The following is a 20,160-nucleotide window of genomic DNA, read 5'->3' as shown; positions in this document are numbered from 1 at the left end:
CATTCACCCGCAAAATGCAGATAATGATACCTGCTTTGGCAACACCCTTGGGAGTTTTTTAAACATCTAGTGATGTTCACAAGCATTTAATGTGTTTCAGGTGTCACCATTATTTCCTAGAAGGGGAAAGATTCCTGGCCAAATCCCAAGTTCACTGAGTGGCCAAACAGAACCACTGTTGAACAGCAGCCAAGCTAGCTAACCCTCACTCTGCTCCTTTTGACCCTTTGGGCCTGAGGGTCTGGTCAGGGGACCAGAGGATGTCTTTCTTGGTAGAGCTCCTTCTCCTCTGCCACCAAATGCAGCAGTTCAGGTTGGGGCCACAGGTGACTTGGGAACTGTGCTGCTCTCTTCTGAGACTTCCATTGGTCTGGGGATAGGAAAAGGCCTGAGCTGCCACACTCCCAGGGCCAAGAGCTCATCCTAATGAGCCCAAAGATAAGTCCTATGGTCACTGCCTCTGTCAGTCCTGAATAACCCAGAAACACCCATGACCAGAGGGAACTTCCCACTTCCCTCTCCCCACATTCCAGGTTCTTACATGAAGACACTGAAGTGAGGTGCTCCTGAACTTCATCCCCAACACAAATGCACACTCAAGGGGACATTTAGACCCATGGCCAAGGCTTCTGAGAATGGGAGAAAGCCCTTCCAAAGGCTGAGAACAAGTAAGTGCCCTTCAAGATGTTCTAAAATAGCAACACAATTGGAGAGAGGACACTAGAGATACCCGCACAGGCTCTATCATCTTCATAGTAAGGAACAAAACAGTAAGCCCTTGAGCACACAGTGAGGCTCAGAGACAGGGCCAGAAGCTCCAGCCCTGCCTGAGGGATGCTTTGCTCAGGCTGCTCAAGTGAAATCAGAGCTCATGTTTTCAGGGCTTTGAAGCCATGAACACAGGCCTGCATGGCTGTACATGACCCCTCTCCTCCACCATCACCTGCAGCTCTTGCTGGTTGGAAGACCAGGTGAAAGGAAGAACCACAACCAGGATGCCTGGCAAACCGTGCCCAGCACGGCCACTGCCCGCTGTGGCAGTGAGGTGTCTGTAGTAGCTTTTCCCCCAACTGCCACAGAGACAGGAGAAACTGCCCATTCTCAGAATGGGTAAAGGAGGAAAGTCAAGATAAGGGCAGAGGCTAGGTCAGTAAGAATACAGATGTTCTGCCTTGGGCTCCCTGGCCCACAGACCCTTCTGGAAGAGTTACTGTTCAAACACCAAGAGGCCAGATTTTCCATTTTCTTCCCCAGAGAGTCCCACCACAACCACAACAGGTGAGTTCCACCCCTGGGTCCTAACATGCATGGTCCCAAATCTCATGTTATTCTTTATCCTTATGATTATTTTTATATTAGAGACTTCTAAAACTGGAAGGGAATTTAGAAATTAACTAGCCCAACACTCTATTTCACAGATGAGGAAACAAGGTCCGGGAAGGAAAATAATATGTCAGAAGCCACCCAGTGGGCTGGGGATGTGGCTCAAGCGGTAGCGCGCTCGCCTGGCATGCGTGTGGCCCGGGTTCGAGCCTCAGCACCACATATAAACAAAGATGTTGTGTCCGCTGAAAACTGAAAAATAAATATTAAAAAAAAAAAAAAGAAGTCACCCAGTGAGTAGGGCAGAGCCAGGCCTAAATCCCAGGTCTCTAGACTCCTCGCCACAGTCTGCATACTCGGGCTCCCAAATAAGCACTTCCTTTCCTCCCTGGTATTTATAATATTAAAGTGGTCACATTTCACCCATTCAGGGGACCTGGTATTCCTGGACTTGTTCGTTCACTCCTGTTTGTTTCTCCAAAGGATGCCCACTTGAGGAGGACCATGCCAGAGGTACCCAGAGTGAATTTGAAGTCCAGCTAGTTCCCTAAGCACAGCTCTGTATGGAGATTTTAGGAAGGATTTGAGTGAGATTTAAGCTGTTGACCCTTGCCATAAGGTATGTGGTATTCCTGCTGTCACCAGAAGAATGCAGGGAATGGTCTCATTAGGGTCATCACCAGGAGACAAAGGATATAGGTTCAGCAAAAGCCATGTGGCATCAGTTCTTACCTGAATTCACAAAGGCAGAAGCCACAGAATTGGGACCAGAAGACCCCTCCAGAGTCTGGTCACCTGAGGAAGGACCCCACCCATGGTGCTCTGCAAACAGTACAAACTCTCAAAGCCTCACACCAAATCTTCCCGTTTCCCTGTATTCTTGCTCCTAGAACCTGGAATACCACTGGCAAAGATATCCAGCATGCTCAGGCCATTTTAAGGGGGAACCATTCCAGAAATCTCATGCCTGCCCTGGAAGCAGCCTTGCTAGAGCCTCCAGTTTATATGCTCAAGCAGCCTGGTCACCTGGACCTCAACACGTGAGGACACACTTTCCTGGGTGAGCCATGCTCACCCAGGCCCTTCAGGCCAGGCCTCTGAGGTCTTCTATAAAGTTCCCTCTGTGGACATCCTCCTTCTCAGGAGAGATAATTATAAGCAGGCAAGTCTGAGAGCAGTCCCCTTCTCTGGTGTAGTATTACCAAGAGCCTGGGCTCTTACATCTCATCTCATTTATTCAAGTACCAAAGCCATATAAAGTTCTTGCCACTGAGGAGCCCTGGGCTATTACATATTTTTCCTTTGGCAACCCCATAGCCATGCAGAAGGCCAAGGCAGGCCATCTCCCTAGTTCCCATGGGGTTCCCCTGGAGAGAGAAGGTCAAAGACAAGAACAGAGGTAAAGCAAATGCACATTCCATACTCGGTGACCCAGGCTGACCCCTGCTCTACTGTGCCCTCCCCCCGTTCCCCACCCCATCAATGCCAAGCGCCACACACAGCCACCCCAAGGCTACATCTGAGCTCAGCAGGCCAGCCTGCCGTAAGGGTCCCTGCAGTCCCCAGCTGGACAAGAGCCAAATGCCTGCACTGACGCCTGAACCTGATCTCATGTCAGTTTCCTAGGGCTGCCATAATGAAGTACCACAGAAGACAGAAATCCATTCTCTCACAGTTCTGGAGGCCAGAGTCTGAATCACAGAGTCAGCAGGGCCATGTTCCCTCTGCATCCTGTAGGGAGGGCCCTTCCTGCCTCTAGCTCCTGGCATCTTCCAGCACCCCTGGCTTACAGCTACCTTCCTCTGTCTCTGCCTCCTTCTTCACATGGCCTTATCTGCTGTGTCTCTTCACTCCCCATAGGAAAACCACCATATTGGATGTAGCGCCCACCTTCTCTAAGAGTTCTTTTTTGTGGGGGAGAGGTGGAATACTGGGGATTAAACCCACTGAACTCTTCTACTGAACCATACCCCCAGCACTTTTTTAAATTTTGAGACAGGGTCTTGCTAAGTTGCTTAGGGCTGCACTAAATTGCTGAGGCTGGCCTTGAACTTGTGATCCTCCTGCCTCAATCCTCCTGCCTCAGCCTTCCTAGCTGCTAAGATTACAGGACTGTGCCACCAAGCCTAGCAGGGTCTCATTCTTTTTTTTTTTTTTTCCCCCTTTTTAAAATGTGGTGCTGGGGATCTAACCCAAGGCCTTGTGCATGCAAGGCAAGCACTCTGCCAACTGAACTATATCCCCAGCCACAAGGTCTCATTCTTAACTAACAACATCTCTAATGATCCTACTTCCAAATAAGGCCACATTTTAAGGTACTGGGATTAGAACTTCAATATGTCTTTTTAGGAGACCAAAATCCAACCCATGAAAGGTACCCTGATAGCCTACTTGCCTGGAAGGGCCTCCTGCCTCCCTACGGATCCCAGCCTTACCTGTTCCCACCTGCCCAGCCTTATGCTCCCAGCCCCCACCCTGCCACTCTTCACAGCGCCCTCTGGTTGTTACCACTTGAGGCCACACAGATCGCCTTCTCTGGCCTCAACTCACTAAGTCCATGACTTTGCACATTGAGCAAAGTGACAAGGCACAGACCTGACTTCTGTGGTGGTGACCTTGGGGTAAAGAGGCTGTACATGCGTGTCCTATCTTCCCTTCCAGATGCACATCTCCAGGACAAGGGCTATGCCAAATCCCCACAGGTCATAAGAAAGTAGTGAGCATAGAGATTCACACCATTCGTGCCTGCACCATTGTTCTCTAAAGAACCTACTTCACTCAGGGCGGGTTTCTATCCAAACACCCAAGTGTGAACTCCACTGGCACCCCCAGCTCCCACCTGGGCCTGGGATAATTCTGGCTCCCACTTCTGAGCTCAACTTTGAAGCTTATCCTCTGTGAGGCCACCCAGTGACCCCTCAGTACTGAGTTAGGTGTGTCTGCTCTAGGTTCCCACAGCACCTGTCACCCTATGTGATGGCCTCTATCCCCAGGGGTATTATAGGTGTTCAGTTGGGGCTTGGAAGTTATCCCTGAAGTATAAGTGCCTACTGGATACACCTGACAAAAAGGAGCTTCCTCTCTCAGTAAGTGTTTTTCCAGGTGACTCAAGAGCCAGTTGCAAAAGGATCACAAAGGCACCTAGTTAAGAGTACATTTCCTGGGCCAATTCCTCAAACCATCTGGACCACACTCAGGTGAGATAAGAGGCCTCAGGAGTCTTTTTAACAGCTACCAGGTGATCCTCACACACACTAATATCCAGCTCAAGAATCACTGACCTTTGGCCTTGACTGTGGGAATCAACTTATACCCATCCTCCCAGAGACCTATGGGCTATAAAGGGTGGAACCCACCTGTACAAGGATGTACCATCCTTGACCCTGAGACCCCATATCAAATCATGCCCCATCTCTAAAGCCACAGTTGCCAAATGTAGTTGAAGCCCATTAATTGTAGGGCCTATCTGCAGGTTCAGGAATAGCTAGCCTTGCTAACCTGGCCAGGTGGTAAAGAGGCCTTTGCAGATATAACTGCTGATATAACCCTGAAGATCAGGCAGAGATACCCAGTGAGGCATGGTGGGGAGCAGCTCTGAGGACTTTGCAGGAGGAAGGGAAGAGAAAAAAGGAAAGAGCCAGCGGAAATCAGGATCAGGAGCCCAAGTTTTCTCCCCTAATCAGCAGTGGGGGAGTAAGTAACTGAACTTTTCTGGGCCTGTTTCATCAGTAATAAAACATGAAAGAAAAACATTTACCTTGCCCACCTCCCAAGCTTCCTGTGCTCCATCTCAGCCACCACTCCCCATGCCCTCTGCGTGTGCTGGGGAACAGCACTCCTCAAGTATGTCCTCCACCGACTCCTATCTCATGCAAAGGAGAAGCCAAAGTCCTATAGTGGCCTAGAGGCCCCTACCCTCTGGCCCTGCGTCCCCTGTGACCTCATCTCCTCTGATTAGTCAACTTGTCCTCTCTGTCCAGCTGCCCAGATACATTCTTTCTTGACCAGGGCAGGAATCCTCCTGCCTCACTGTATTTGATGTGCCTTCTGCTAAGCACACTCTCCCCAGACAACCAGCCAGCACACTCCCTCCCCTTCTAAGCCTTTGCTCTGATTCTGTCTTCTCCATAAGGCCTTCCCAGCCACCCCATTAAGATTGTTTCCCCATCCCAGCCACCCCATTAAGATTGTTTCCCCATCAGCCTTCCCCAATTCCCTTCCATAGTTTATGTTTCTCCATCACATTTACCACCTTCTAATAAACTATATAACTTACTTACTTGGTTTCTTATCTTTCAGGGATGTTGTATCCCCATCACCTAGAACAGCCATTTGGATGGCTGGATGGATGAATAGATAGATAAATGGATGAATGGATGGAAAAAGGGTGGATGAATGGATAAATAGATGGATGGTAGCAAAATGAAAAATCTTTCCTCAAGTCAGTGGCAAAGAGTTCCAGAAAACAGGAGAGGACCAGTATTCAAAACTGTGTCCTTGGGCCAAGTCACCGAACCCCTCCAAGCCCAGTTCTCAGAAAGGGCTGGGTATGTAGCCCAGTGTTAGAGCACTTGCCTAGCATGTGTGAAGCCCTGGGCTTAATTCCCAGTGCAAGAAAAGTACAAGGAAGGAAGAGAGAGGGGGAGGGAAAGAAAGAGCCAAGAAGAACAAATGAATGAACCTCAGGGAGAGCTGCTGTCCCAGCTATCACCTGTGATAACCAAAATGGAACCGCTGAACTCAGCTCCACCTCACAGACTTTAGGATCTGAATGGAGGAGATGAGCAGGCAGGAAGAGAGATCCAACCACAAGGGCAAAGTCTCAGTGCCTGAGTGGGAGTGCAGATCCCTGGGGCTCTGAGTAGCTGCTCACGAAGGCACATTTTGGGTGGTCTACTGCAGGAGCCCAGCCAGACATGTGAAGTAACCAGCGGCTATGTTTAGGAAGGTGGGAGAGAGCCAGACAGAGGAAAGCCCAGAACAACAGGTTAAGGAGGGCCCCTTGACACTGGTCCCCATGATCATTGGTGAGTATTTCTGAAAAGGTTTGAAGACCCTGAGGTGCAAAGAGGTGGAGGCCAGTCCCCTCATCCTGTTTCCCCTAGAACCAGATGAGCCATAGCAATCTGCTTTCAGAGCTGCTCACACACTCAGACTCCAGTTTAGGGACCCTGCTATCCACAGTAAGAAGATTCTGGGGGCTGCGGATGTGGCTCAAGCGGTAGCGCGCTCGCCTGGTGTGCGTGCGGCCTGGGTTCGATCCTCAGCACCACATACAAAGATGTTGTGTCTGCCGAGAACTAAAAATAAATAAATAAATAAATATTAAAAAATTCTCTCTCTCTCTCTCTCTCTCTCTCTCTCTCTCTCTCTCTCTCTCTCTCTCTCCCCCCCACTCTCTCTTTAAAAAAAAAAAAAAGAAGAAGAAGAAGATTCTGTTACTCTGCCCTTCCAGTGAGGGACCTCTGCTACTAGCAGAAAGGTGCTATAAGAATGGGAACCTCAGGGGCTGGGGTTGTGACTCAGTGGTAGCGCACTTGCATAGTATGTGTGAGGTACTGGGTTCAATTCTCAGCACCATATATAAATCAATAAAATAAAGGTCCATTGACAACTAAGAAAATATTTTTTAAAAAAAGAAAAAGAATGGGAACCCCAGCTGGGCACAGTGACACATCCCCATAATCCCAGCTACTTGCAAGTCTGAGGTAGGAGGATCTCAAGTTTAAGGCTAACCTGGGCAACCTAGCAAAATCCTGTCTCAAGAGCTGGGGTTGTGGCTTAGTGGTAGAGCACTTGCCCAGCACATGTGAAGCACTGGGTTTGATCCTCAGCACCACATAAAATAAATAAATAAAGGCATGATGTTCATCTACAACTAAAGAAATTTTTTAATTAAATTTAAAAATAATAAAATTAAAAGGTCTGGGGATGCAGTTCAGTTGTAAAGTGTCCCTGGGTTCAATCCCCCACTGAAAAGAGATCGGGGCACAGCAGGCAGGGGGCAGGGGAGAAAGCTGGGTCTTCTTGGTCCTTGCTCTCTGCATCACACTCCCATCCAGGAATCAGCCTTCCCTCCCTCAGTATCTGCCCCCTCTAACCTGCTCTGCAGCTGAGGTACCCGGCAGGCACCCTCCTCCCCAGGACTACTGTAGCCAGAGAGGCTGCTTCAGGAATCCTCTGCCCCCGTCAGCTGTCCATACATTCATTCAACACTTGCTGTGGGTGTGTCAGAAGAGTTAGTTCCAAATTAGCCACTGGAGCCACCATGGGGCTGTAAGACCAGGGAGCACAAGGGAACAGGTGCCAACTCTGCCCAGCAGAAGACTGTCGCCTAGGAGAAAGACAAGACTAAACATTCAAAACCAGCAACTGTTAGACAACTGGGTCCCAGGAACTGCAGTATGCTGAATGGTATCTTCCCAGTATTCCTGTCCACCAAGAGCCTGAGAATTTGACCTTATATGGAGATAGGGTCTTTGTAGATGTGACTAATTAAGACGAGATCATAGTGCATTAGGGTGGGTCTTAAATCCAAAGTCCTCAATGTTCTTACATGATGAAGGGAGAACACAGGCAGGGAGAGGCAGAGACTGGAGCAAAGAGTCTAGAAGCCCAGGAACACCAAGGATTGCTGACAGCAACCAGATGCTGGAAGAAGCAAGAAGGATCCTCCCTAAAGCCTTCAAAGTGAGTGCAGCCCTGCCAACACCTTGATTCTGGACTTCTGGCCTCTAGAATTGTGAGAGAATAGATTTCTGTTGGTTGGTTAGTTTGGTTTTGGCTTTGGTGCTTGAACCAAAAGACACATCATCTCTGAACTACATCCCCAACCCTTTTTATTTATTTATTTATTTTTATTTTGAGACGGGTCTCATTAGGTTGCTGAGGCTGGCCTCAAACTTGCAATCCTCCTGCCTTGGCCTCCCAAAAAGCTGGGATTACAAACATGTAACAGTGAACCTGGCTAGATTTTTGTTGTGTTAAGTCAACAAATTTGTGTCAACTTATTATAGCAGCCACAAGAAAATAATATAAGAACCAACATCTAAGCCTGTCCCTATGGAATCTTCCCCACATGCTCTCACATTAAGATGGTGTTTGTTGGCGCTAAAGCCCCCAGACCCTGCCCCTACCGCCTGGTATCCACATGCTCTGAAACTCAGCTCAAGCTGTCCCTAACCACAAAGCCTCTCCAACAACTGCTCCCCCTTCTCTGGACTCTCAAGCAGCTTATTTTTAGCCCTTGATTCCACCTGCCTTATATGGTTTTCTATTCATCTCATGAGCATGGACTATCCCTCCTCCTGGGTTATAAGCTCTTTGAGGACAGAGAATCCCAAAGATATTAATGGTCCTGAACAGGAGCAGAAATGTTGATGGATTCCCCTGGTTGTTCATCTCTCATGATATTTGATGAAACTGGCAGCAACTGTCAAGCTGCAGCATATGTTCAACAGTAAGACTATGTCACTAAGGTCAAAACCCTTTTAACCCTAAACAATATCTGATATCAAAGAAGATTTTCTTCTTTTAGTCACTTAACAGCTCCATGCCATAAACAGGGCAAGTATTATTATCCCTATTTTACTAGCAAAGAAACAGGTGCAGAGAATCTTAAGGAACTTGGTGGTTATTTTATGACAAAACTAGTGCTTGCTCTGTCCTCAAGTACAGGTGTCCCACCAGTTCAGAAAGGAAACCCAGGCAGGAAGACAGGAGAAAGAGATGAGATTGCCACCAGACTTGTGATACAGTCACTGCTGTCCCCAAGCTCATTCTCCTGATCTTTGCCTGTCCAAGGTGAGTGCTCAATCTCCTTGGATACATGGTAGGAAAATAAATCATCTTCCACCTGATTCTTGGAATAAAGGTGAGCAGAAATGCAGGGAAAACTGAGTAACCAACAAATCAGCTAAGGCCTCTCGTGGATATGAATGCAGGTGTGTAGGGCACATGGTGTCAGGACCTAAACTCAGTGTAAATCAGATGTGCGTTGGAGACATGTTTTCCAAAGAAAGCCATTCCTTTTACCTGTTGCCACCTAGGGAAAATTTATGCAAGATGACTGGGCTGGCCTGGGTCCTAACCCAGTGGCCCTTAGAGGAGGACCAGGGATAGCAGTTTTGGCAGCAACCCATTGGTGGAGGGAGTGATGGGGCTCACAAACCCCAGGGTTCTCCCCTGGCTTGGTGCTGGGTCAAGCTCCCAGCACAACCCACTTCCTGTGAATTCAGAACTCCAGGCCAGATTTTGCCTGCACCTGCTTGAGCTCAGAGTTTTGCAGTCCCTGATCTAGTAGGATCCAAAAATATCTGTGAGGAACCTGGTGTGGGGGGACTAGCCAGAAGGGGAACCTGCTGGAGTCTGCTGAGGGCCTAGGGAGACAGCTACTTGGAGAGGCATTCAAGGCCCTTCCCAGCTGGCCCCAACTCCTCAGGGTGGCCTTGGCTCCCCTGAACATGAGCCTCACATTCTAGCCTGAGTTGGTTGCATCCCGTTCCTGCCAGTGCAATCCTCTGAGCTTCCCCACCTCCTGGCTTCCATCACCATCTTCAGATGACGCTGCCTGTGCAAATCATCTGCTCATTCATTAGACATTGTTAAATGCCTTCACCGAGCCAAGCGCAGTGCTGGGTTCACAATACAGTACAACACTCCCCATTATCTGCAGGGGGTATGCTCCAAGGCCCCCAGTGGACACCTGAAACCACAGAGAATATAGAACCCTGTACATGCTGTTTTTCCTACGCATACATACCTATGATAATGTTAATTTATAAATAAGAACATATGAGATAAACATAACTAATAAAAATAGAACAATTATAACAATAGGCCATAAGAAAAGTTATTATACTTAAAACTTATGAATTGTTTATTTCTGGAATTTTCCATTTAATATTTTTGGAACATGGTTAATTACAGGTAACTAAAACTATGGAAAGCAAAACCACAAACAAGGGGGACCACTCTGTGAGTGAATTAAACAGAAACATAGCCCCTGTCCCCTCAGAATTGATAGTCCAACTTTCTCAGCCATCCTCTACACTCCAATCAAAGCGTAGGCTGCTGGGGGTGTTAGTTAGATTTTTTTTCAGTGCGAGTCATCTCCCCAAATAGAAGGTCAGCTCCTGGGGGCAGAGACACACAGCCTGTTCCTTCCTGCACCATGTGGCCTAGCCAGGACCTTGCAGGGCTGACAAGGGGCTGAGAGCTGGGCCTTATGGGAACCATGCATCTGCCTTTCCTTTCCCTCCTCTCCTGTCAGACACCCCAATCCTCTACCTCCCCCAAGTTCCTGGAGCATCCAAGTCAGTCCTTGCACTCTCATACTTCTTTCTGATTACATCCTGACCCTTACCTCATATCCAAGTCCATTCTGCTTCCCTGATCAAAGGGTGAGTTTTTCCCCAAGGACAGCCACATCTCCCATTCTCTAGGACTTTGTGCTGAGTCCCTTGGCACCTGAGGCCTGGCACATAATCCACACTTATTCAGAACTGTGTAGGACAAGGAAACTGGGGGAAGGAGGTGAGAGGGAGAAAGCCTCTTCCTATTTCTTAGCACCCTTGCAATGAACCAGGGGAGCCTACCCTGGCTGAGCAATGTTCCACCAGAATCCTCCTGACCCCAGATTTGGAACTAGATGCAGAATTAGTCACCCTGCTTTCCTGAATTCCCCACAGCACTCTCAGGAAACACAGGCTCCTGGGAAGGGGTCCACCAAGAAGGTCTCATGCTGCCCTCAGAAATAGGTCATTAGGCACACCAGCCCCAGGACAGCCCAAGTGGCTTTCCTTCCACACCACCTGGGGAGGAACTTGGAGGGCTAGGGAGAGGAGGTACTATAAGGTACTATAAGGTACTATAAGGCCCTGGGCTAGGAGATGTGAATGGTTGGGTTCCTAGTAGCTCAGGCACTCTAATTCTAATTAAATGAAATTCTGACTTAATTTTATTACTTAACTTAATTATATTCTGATTATTAATTACATAATTACATCCACTTCTGATTTAATTCTGGAACTTCAATTCTGATACTGCCACCCAACTCTGTAACTAGGCAACTCAGCAATAGCTGCTCCAAGGGTATCTTGGAACTTGTCTGTGAGTAAAACCACCTTCAGGCTGGAGAGGAAAGAGGATGAAACAAGACTGGACAGGACTCCCCAAGACTGATTTGGTGACACACACCTGTAATCCCAGCAGCTCAGGATGCTGAGGCAAGAGGATCTCAAATTCAAGGCCAGCCTCAGCAACTTAGTGAGGCCCTAAGCAACTTAGTAAAACCCTGTCTCAAAAGAAAAAATAAATAAGTAAAAAGGGCTGCAGCCAGGCACAGTAGTGCATGCCTATAATCCCAGTGGCTCAGGAGGCTGAAGCAGGAGGATCTCAAATTCAAAGCCAGCCTCAGCAATTTAGCAAGGCCCTAAGCAACTCAGTGAGACCCTGTCTCTAAATAAAACACACAAAAAAAAGGGGGGGATGGGGATGTGGTTCAGTGGTTAAGGGCCACTGAGTTCAATCCCCAGTACCAAAAAAAAAAAGGTGGGGGGGGTGGGGCAGCTGGAGGTATAGTTCATTGATAAAGTGCCTCTGGGTTCAACCCCTAGTATCTTTTTTTTTTTTTTTTTTGAGAGAGAGAGAGAGAATTTTTAATATTTATTTTTTAGTTTTTCGGCGGACACAACATATTCATTTTGTAGGTGGTGCTGAGGATCGAACCCAGGCCTCACGCATGCCAGGTGAGCGCGCTACCGCTTGAGCCACATCCCCAGCCCCAACCCCTAGGATCTTAAAACAAACAAACAAAAACTCTACATTATGACAGCACAGCCTGACATAGACTAGAAAGAAGTAACTCTCCAGAAGCTCAGCTAAATCCAATTTGTTCCATTTGCTGAATTGTTCAGACCATTGCCTCCTGCTCAGCACACTAGGGTGGGATAAGGAGACGGGAAACACTAGGCAAACCCAATTGCTGGGCAGATTACACAGCTGGGCTGGCCATGGCTCCAGTTCTCTGAGCACTCACACTCACTCAGGAACAGGTGGAGGAAGCCCCACTCCACAGCTTGGCCCCTTTGCACTCAGGCTTACCTATTGCTTCTGTGATGTGATGTAGGAACTGGGTAAAACCTTGCTCACCAAAGCAATGGGCAAGTCCACCTTAAAGATGCACTCCTGGAGCTAAGGTCTTCTGGATCCTCTAAAACAACATCTGAGAGAGCAAGAGTGCAAGCTGTTGAGCCACTGGCCCTCCACCGGAGTGAGCCAAGCCGTTCTCATCTATACATCTTGCTAGTAGGAGGGAGGATGGGGCAGGTGCCAGTGTTGAGGAGGGAAGGGAGCCACCCAAAGGAAATACACGGATCACACAGAATGGATACAAAGTCTGAAGGCTGGCTGCTCAAGTTCCAATGCTTGCCTGAAAAGACAGATGAGAGCAGGGCCAGGGGCTCTGAGGAGCCAGGATTTCCTGAAAATCACAGGCCCCCCATCGACGTGCTCCTCTCACTTACCCGCCTCATATCTAGGGTGCCCCACTGCTGGGCCATGAGAAGGGTATAGGCCTTACAACTAGGAAGACACCAAGGAGGGCTGAAACCGTGTTCCATCCCACAAGAAAGAACAAGGACAAGGTCAACCTCTGGGTAATTCAGGCATGTGCCTCCCACATCAGTTTCCACTTAAAAATCTAATCACCATGGAGTCAAAATACTATGCCTCACCCATTGTAGACCCACAGACATTAGCTGAACACATATCTTAGGCAACAGAGCCTGGAAGCTAGTTTTGCCCTCCACTCTAAGGTGTCAGCCAAAGCGGGCAGACCCCTGAGCATTCAGGGATTGAGACACTGACCCATGGCATCGCCTTCAGCCTCCTCCTTCAGGCATCACCTGGTTCCTCCCAGCAGTGGATAACAGGAACTGGGCTCAGCCTCAACATCATAAACTTGGGGCAAGAGGTCTCCCTTTCTACCTCACAAGATTCTTAAGATTAGACTCATTCCTCCCTCCATGGCCTTCCATGCCCTCTGGAGAAATCCCCAGTGCAGACCAGGATCCACACCCGTGTTCCCTAGTTTGGCTTGCTGGCTGTCATGGGGCTGCAGAGCCTATCTCTAACGTATGCTGCCCACCTGAGGTCTCCCCAGTGCTTCTCCCCAGAGCCATGATATGTTCCCCATTAGACCTTCCTCGACCTTTCCTACCCTCCTCAAGTGTTCCAAGCCTTCAGTCACCTGGCTCCCACCTCCTCTTCATTTCCTTCCATCTGTCTCTCTCCACAGAATCCTTTCCTATAGGCCCATTAGCACTTCTCTAGTGTTGAAAAAGTTCTCTACCTCTGCAGAGTGTTACTTGTCTTTATCCCACTCAACTGAATCTTTTTTTAAAGAGACAGAGAGAGAGATAGACAGAGAGAGAAGTTTTTTAATATTTTTTTTTTTTTGGCAGATAGAAAACATCTTTGTTTGTATGTGGTGCTGAGGATCGAACCTGGGCCACACGCATGCCAGGCGAGCGCGCTACTGCTTGAGCCACATCCCCAACCCCTCAACTGAATTTTTAAGTCTTTTTTTTGGGGGGGTGGGTGGGATATCAAGGATTGAACCCAAGGTCACTTAACCACTCAGCCACATTCCCAGGACCCATCTTTTTTTAGTTGTAGATGGACACAATACTTTTGTTTTATTTATTTTATATGGTGCTAAGGATCAAACCCAGTGCCTCACAAGTGCTTGACAAGGGCTTTACCACTGAGTCACAACCCCAGCCCTCCCAGCCTATTTTATTTTTTATTTTATTTCATTTAATTTTTGAGACAAGGTATCCCTAAGTTGCTCAGAGCCTGGCTAAGTTGCTGAGGCTGGCTTTGAACTTGTAATCCTCCTGTTTCAGTCTCCCAAGCTGCTGGGATCAGAGTCTTGTGCCACCATGTTCAGCCCTTTATGTTTGCCTCCACATCCTCACTAATTGCTCTTAACCCCCTTATAATATGTCAGTGACCTCAGGTTGTCGAAAGCAACACCATCTCTTCCTCGACATCTCTGTGACATTTAATCCTGTGTAACACCCCTTCCTCTAGGAGACATCCTTTTCCTAGCTGCCAAGCCACTGTCTCTTCTTGGATCCCCTCCCATCTTTCTAAAATCCATTTATTATCCTCTTCCTCTTCCTACTCCTTAAGTCCAGTTTCTTCCAGGACTAGTCTTCAAATCTCATTCTCTCTCTGCAAAGCTTCCTCCGTTTCTGCCTCACTCTCATCTTTACCCAAATGAATCTCATGTCCAGATTCCCAGGTCTGACTTTCCTCCTAGGATCCAGGCCCATCTTTCTAACCACTCTGAAAAATTCCCATACAGGCATCCCACCAGCACCTGATGTTCAAAATAATCCAAAATAAACTTTTAGAATCTGTTCTCTCTTACACTCCATGGTGTCTTCTTCTGGCAAGATTGTTCTCCAGTAACCTACATAAGCCTGTCAGGACTCCTTTCCCCACCCTGGCTCACCAGGTTGGGAAGTTCATCTGATTCCACCCCGGTTCTCTGTTGAGGTTCCCCCTTCTCCCTGTTCCCAGCCTTGCCCAAGTCCACACCACCACCCTGCTTAAATTCCTGGCATGTCTGACCAATCAGTTTCTTCTCATCCTCTCTGAGACATTTAATCCTGCTCCTTCCACCAACAACTGTGTATTTTACCAGAGCCCTCCATGGTTACCCACTGTCCACAGAATAAAGCTGCCCTTCTCGGCCTACCAGTCAAGGCCTTGCACTTCTGCCCCAACCTCACCTTCCAAATAAATTTCCTGCTGCCTCAATCCCATCTGCCCACCCTCATCCAAGACAGAACAATGGTATATTTTCCTGGATCTCTTCAGGTCCCCATTCTTCTGATTCCATGAGTTGCCTCATCCGGTTCCCTTTACATGGATTTCCCTTCCTGATGTCTCCCTATGTCCTTATCCTACTTTATTCAAGGCCCAGTTTCATCTTTACTTTCTGACCTGCTTAGCCCAAGATAATCTGTCCCCTTCCTTCAGCCCACCTCACTTTTCCAGTAAGAGTCCCTACTGAACTGTAAGCCCACCAAAAACAGAATACCTATCTGCATTCCTCTAGTCCCATATATGAAAACAACAGCAACCCAATAAATATGGGATGAGTCCCTAAAATGATGAAATGCAACGAGGTGTTTGAAGGAAGGGCTTTGCATATCGAAGCAACATTTACCTGCAAGGGCTGTGCCATGGAAGATCTGGATTTGTTTCTGGAGTAGGAATGTGCCCAGGAGAGAGAGGTAAGCCTGGGTGCTGATCCCACCCCGTCCCACTCCTCCATTCATGATGGATGTTCCATACAGGATGCACAACATCTAGCCTTGTCCTTGTTCCTTAAGCCAGAAGCAGAGGCAGCCATCTTCCTTCTTTGTCCACACAGGTCAGGCTCCTTCCCAGTCCACACACCAGAGTGAGTACCGAATGGCCAGTGGTATGCAACCAGACCTATCTGGACTTCAGAAGGGAATAAGGGGGCAAAAGCATTGGCCAAGGCACAAAGAGACCTGAATCTCAGCTCTAGCCTGCCATGAATTTTCTGTATGACCTTCACTGTAACACTAAGATATGGGACAAAATCATCATTTCTTAAACTTCCATTACATGGGCCACCAAGCAAGGTGTCACTCTTTTGCAGGGGGATGCATTCATAAGTATATCCTGGTCTACCATTCCAGACTCTGTGTGGGAAATGGGGGACTAGATTTTCCCTACAGGGTCACTCAACTGTGACAAGCTAGGGGTGGAAGGTATGGTTTTAGGGATTTTTTTTTTTAACATTTATTTTTTAGTTTTTCGGCGGGCACAACATCTTTGTTTGTATGTGGTGCTGAGGATCGAACCCGGGCCGCATGCATGCCAGGCGAGCGCGTTACCGCTTGAGCCACATCCCCAGCCCAAGGTATGGTTTTAGGGAGCTGGAAGGGCTTCTGGAGTCTGCTCTCTTCCCAAGACCCTGAGCTTCTCCCTTCTTTCAGCAGCCTCCCCATGGTGGATGGTGGAGTGCCCTGTTGAGGTGACAGGAATGAAAACTTCTCCTGGAAATATCACAGTTTGGGGAGGGCTCCTAACATTCATAATGTACCCTTGTCTCTTTAGGAGGGACACTTTAGTCCTAGGACTAAAAATGGATACCCTCAGCATGTACAAATTCCTTGCTATTGGGATGCAGGGTGGAGCCACAGCAGTTTGATGGTCTACAAACCAGAGCTAGGTGTGAAGGAGGATGAAGGAAAAATGGACACAGAACCCCCATGTCACAGATCTCCGCATCAAGCAACAGGAAGGACAACAGGAAGCTCAAATGTACTCAATGAGCCTTCACCAATAAACATTAATGGCTTAAATCCAAAGAAATGCTTTCTGGGCACCACCTACCTCACCCCACTTCCACGGAATCAGAGGAACAAAAGCATCACTCTCTTGATCTCTTGTGAAATCTCCCTCAGGTGACTTTATCCACCCCAGTTTCATACCCACCCACAGGACAGGTTTGTCAAAGAGACAGAGGACAGAAGCAAATCCTGGTGGGTGAGATCAACACTGCTAGACATGCCTCTGTCACTGACTCAAACAAATCTGTCATTTCTCTGACCTTCCTTACTGTCTCTGGATAATGAGATCATCAAGCTATCTCTAGGGTCTTTTCCCCCTGTCCTTGAGCAGACCTATCCCATGATCCAGACCATGGGGGAACCCAGATAGTTACAAGGACTTAAGGAAGCAGGTTGAGGGTGGAAACCAGGATGGTGTCTGGTGACAGGGACCTTGCTACTTCATCTGAGTCCTGGCACAGGTGGAAGAGAGAGGGATGCTTCGTCTCCTGGTAGGTGATAGGGGCTGCAGAGCCAACCACTCTAGTCCAGAGCAACACAGGGACAGCATAAGTAGAAAAGAAGGCAGCACTGTATAGTTCCTACCCTTTGAAATGGGCAAGAAGGGGCTTCTATTGTCATCCAGATGAGAGCTGAGAGAAATGGGAGTGAAATACACAGTGGGGAAGTGAGAAGAGTTCAGGGACAAAGACAGGACTTTTGGCCAGGATAGCACAATTCTTGGGAAAATCAACCACAAGGAAAGATTTGTCACTATGGAGGCCTGGGGAACCACCTGGTGGCTTGGATGCTCCCATAGGCCCAGGAGAAAGCCACCTTTTGACTAAGCAATCTACAGCTGAGGCAGAGTGGTGATAAGGTGAGCAAGAACAAGGAGGAAGGGGTGCTTCCACACTGGGGGATGTGCCAGAGGAAGAGCACAGCACAGGGCCCAGAAAGGAAATAGCACAGAGATCCTTCCCACAAAGCATTTGCTTATTCCCTGAAGCAAGAGCCCCCAGCATGGCCTATGGAACATCACAGATGCCCAGTTCCCTCAGTGGGAGGAAAGATGAAGGATGTCCGTAAAAGGCTAGTAATTCCTATGGCCCTGCTATGTGGAGGCCTAGAGGTGGCAGCTGGGGCTGGGCCTCAGAGGAGGGGCTGCAAAGGGGAGGGGGTGGCAGTGGCTTGGGGCTCAGGATCCAATTACATAGCTGTTTCCATACTTAGCCACCTGACAGCCGCTTGGAATACTCACCACTCTAGCCACTGCAGCCCCGGAGAGCCCAAATTAACTCAAGGGCAGACAAGGGCAGGGCCCAGTAGCATGTGCTATGGCCGGAGCCCCCTGCGGAACCCCTAACCCCCAGAAGAATGGCTTTTGCTGCTCTTGATCTCTGCTCTTTGCTGGGATGATGCCCCTGCAGCCCCCTGTTCTCAGGAGACAGAACCTCAAAGACAAGAACCCCGGGTCCCCACAGTCCCATGTGCAGACATGGGTTAAAGGCTGAGCCTGGACACAGTGGGAGTCCTAGATTCCTAGGGGGATCCCACAGCCCCTCCCCAAAGCATCCCCAAGGGGAAGCTAGCCCCTGGAGTCTTAGGAATGAGAGGTGACAAAATGATTGGTGTCCCCTCTATAGCCTATAAATAACCTCCATGCTGCAACCCAAGCCACCGGCTCTGCCTCACACAAAGTGCTGAGATGTCAAAGGAAAGCCGAGCATGCAGAGCTGAGCCCCTTCCTGATGAAAGCCCTGCCCCTCACAGAGGATCTCATCCAAAATGGGTCCCCCTCCTCACTGGACTCTGCATCTAATTCTATTTCCAGGCCAAATCCCAAATCTATATCAAACCCTATTAAAAAACTCCAAATCTATCATTGCAAAATGATCCCCAACTTTGCCCACAGTGTCCACCTCTGTCTTCAGTCATGCAAACCCAGGGCTCTAGCCAGAGCCAAGACATTTGCCCTCTCTCCCACCCAGTGGGAGGGTAACCCAAATGACCTCCAGCTCCAATCTGTTATTTTGTCCATCTTGGAGTCTCCTCCAGACTTGATTTGTGGAGGTCTTCTCTCCCAGCTTCGGCCATCCAGGCTCCTCTCTCTGACCCTGGCCTAGTTCTCAGGCCCATCTGCCTATCTTTACTTCCTCTGTCCTCCCCCAAGCCATCCTATCCCCCAGTTCACTCTAGCACCTTGCTTCCTCCACAGCCCAGACCCCAAGGAGAAGGGTAATGACAGTGACACCAAAAAGGAGCAAAGCTTTGCCACTGGCTCTAAGCCCCCACTCCAGGGAACAGAAAACCTCAGGGAAGCATCTGGGGTACAGCGGGGTCCACCTGTGTAGGGGGGCGTACCTGATTGTCCTGAGAGCAGGAGCGAGGCCAGGAAGCAGCAGAGCAGGAGCAGTGCCCTCATGGTGACTGCCAAGAGAGCCCAGCTGCTCCTCGCCTCTATTTATATGGTGGGTATGCGAGGCAGCAGCATGCAAGGGCGGGGCGGGGGTGGGGGGCGGGTCACACCGTCACTAGGGCAACTGGGCAGAGTGATGAGGAAGAAATCCAGACCCCAACAAACTGCTGCAGTTACTGTCCCAGCCTCCAGGCCCTGGAAGGCAGGGTCAAGGACTGCATTTTTTCCCCTACCCACAGCAGCCCTGGGATCGTATGAGACGGAATGAGGGAGACAAAGTGGGGTATCCCTTGGGCTTTAGGTCCAGGAGTTGGAAGGCCCCAGGACTTGCTCTAATTTGATGTAAAGTCTGGGACAGGTCAAGGCCCTGATCATGCCTCCAACTGAAGAAGCTGTAGGGCAAACTAAGAGATTCTATTTGATAGCCACTGATACACATTCAAGGGAATGTCCAGTTAAGGAAAGCCTGTGACATCTGACCTTTGAGGTCCACAGCTGGGAGCTTAACCTTCCTGGGCCTCTGTGGAGAGAGAAAGTGCTGAGCAGAGGGAAAAGGGGGACACTGAGAGATAGGGCTGAGGTTGTGATGTAAGTCAGGGGTGAAGCGAGAGATCCATCTCCAATGGGCAGGGGCTCCAGAATGTCACGTCACCTCTGCAAAGTGTCATTTGATGCAGTCTTCCTAAGGGCACATGATGGTCCAGAAAGTCAGCTGTATGAAGCCCTAGGACAACAGACACTGGCCTGTCCGGCTGGAGGGGACAGTGTCACCATGAGGGTAGGCTGCAGAGTCAGCCTGGAGGAAAGGAACTAAAACCTAGGTATGTCAGGCACTAGAACTTTATTTAGGTATAATCAATACACAACACACAATTCACCTTGATAAATTCTGACATATGTTTAATTGTGAAGTGATTAATACAATCAAGATAAGGAACAGATTCCTCACTTCACAGTCCCTCCTAAACCCTTCTCAGGCAACCACTGATCTGCTTGTTATCTATATATGTTGGTCTGCATTTCCTAAGTATTGCTATA

At 48.8% G+C, this 20,160-nt stretch overlaps 1 protein-coding gene across 2 annotated transcripts in view; it reads right to left on the bottom strand.

The window, feature by feature from the left end:
- Srl (sarcalumenin) overlaps positions 1-19,151 on the bottom strand; it is a 39,874-nt gene extending 20,723 nt beyond the window's left edge. For both annotated transcript variants that reach the window (XM_076839906.2, XM_076839907.2), the window contains exon 1: positions 19,068-19,151. In XM_076839906.2, coding sequence (XP_076696021.2) covers positions 19,068-19,128 — 61 coding nt within the window. In that variant the 5' untranslated portion in view covers positions 19,129-19,151. The remainder of the gene's footprint in view (positions 1-19,067) is intronic.
- Positions 19,152-20,160: the final 1,009 nt, after the last annotated feature.

This window comes from Callospermophilus lateralis, chromosome 19, assembly GCF_048772815.1.
Source record: "Callospermophilus lateralis isolate mCalLat2 chromosome 19, mCalLat2.hap1, whole genome shotgun sequence".
NCBI lineage: Eukaryota > Metazoa > Chordata > Mammalia > Rodentia > Sciuridae > Callospermophilus > Callospermophilus lateralis.
The sequence above is the reverse complement of the archived record's forward strand: the minus strand, read 5'-3'. Positions and strand labels throughout refer to the sequence as shown.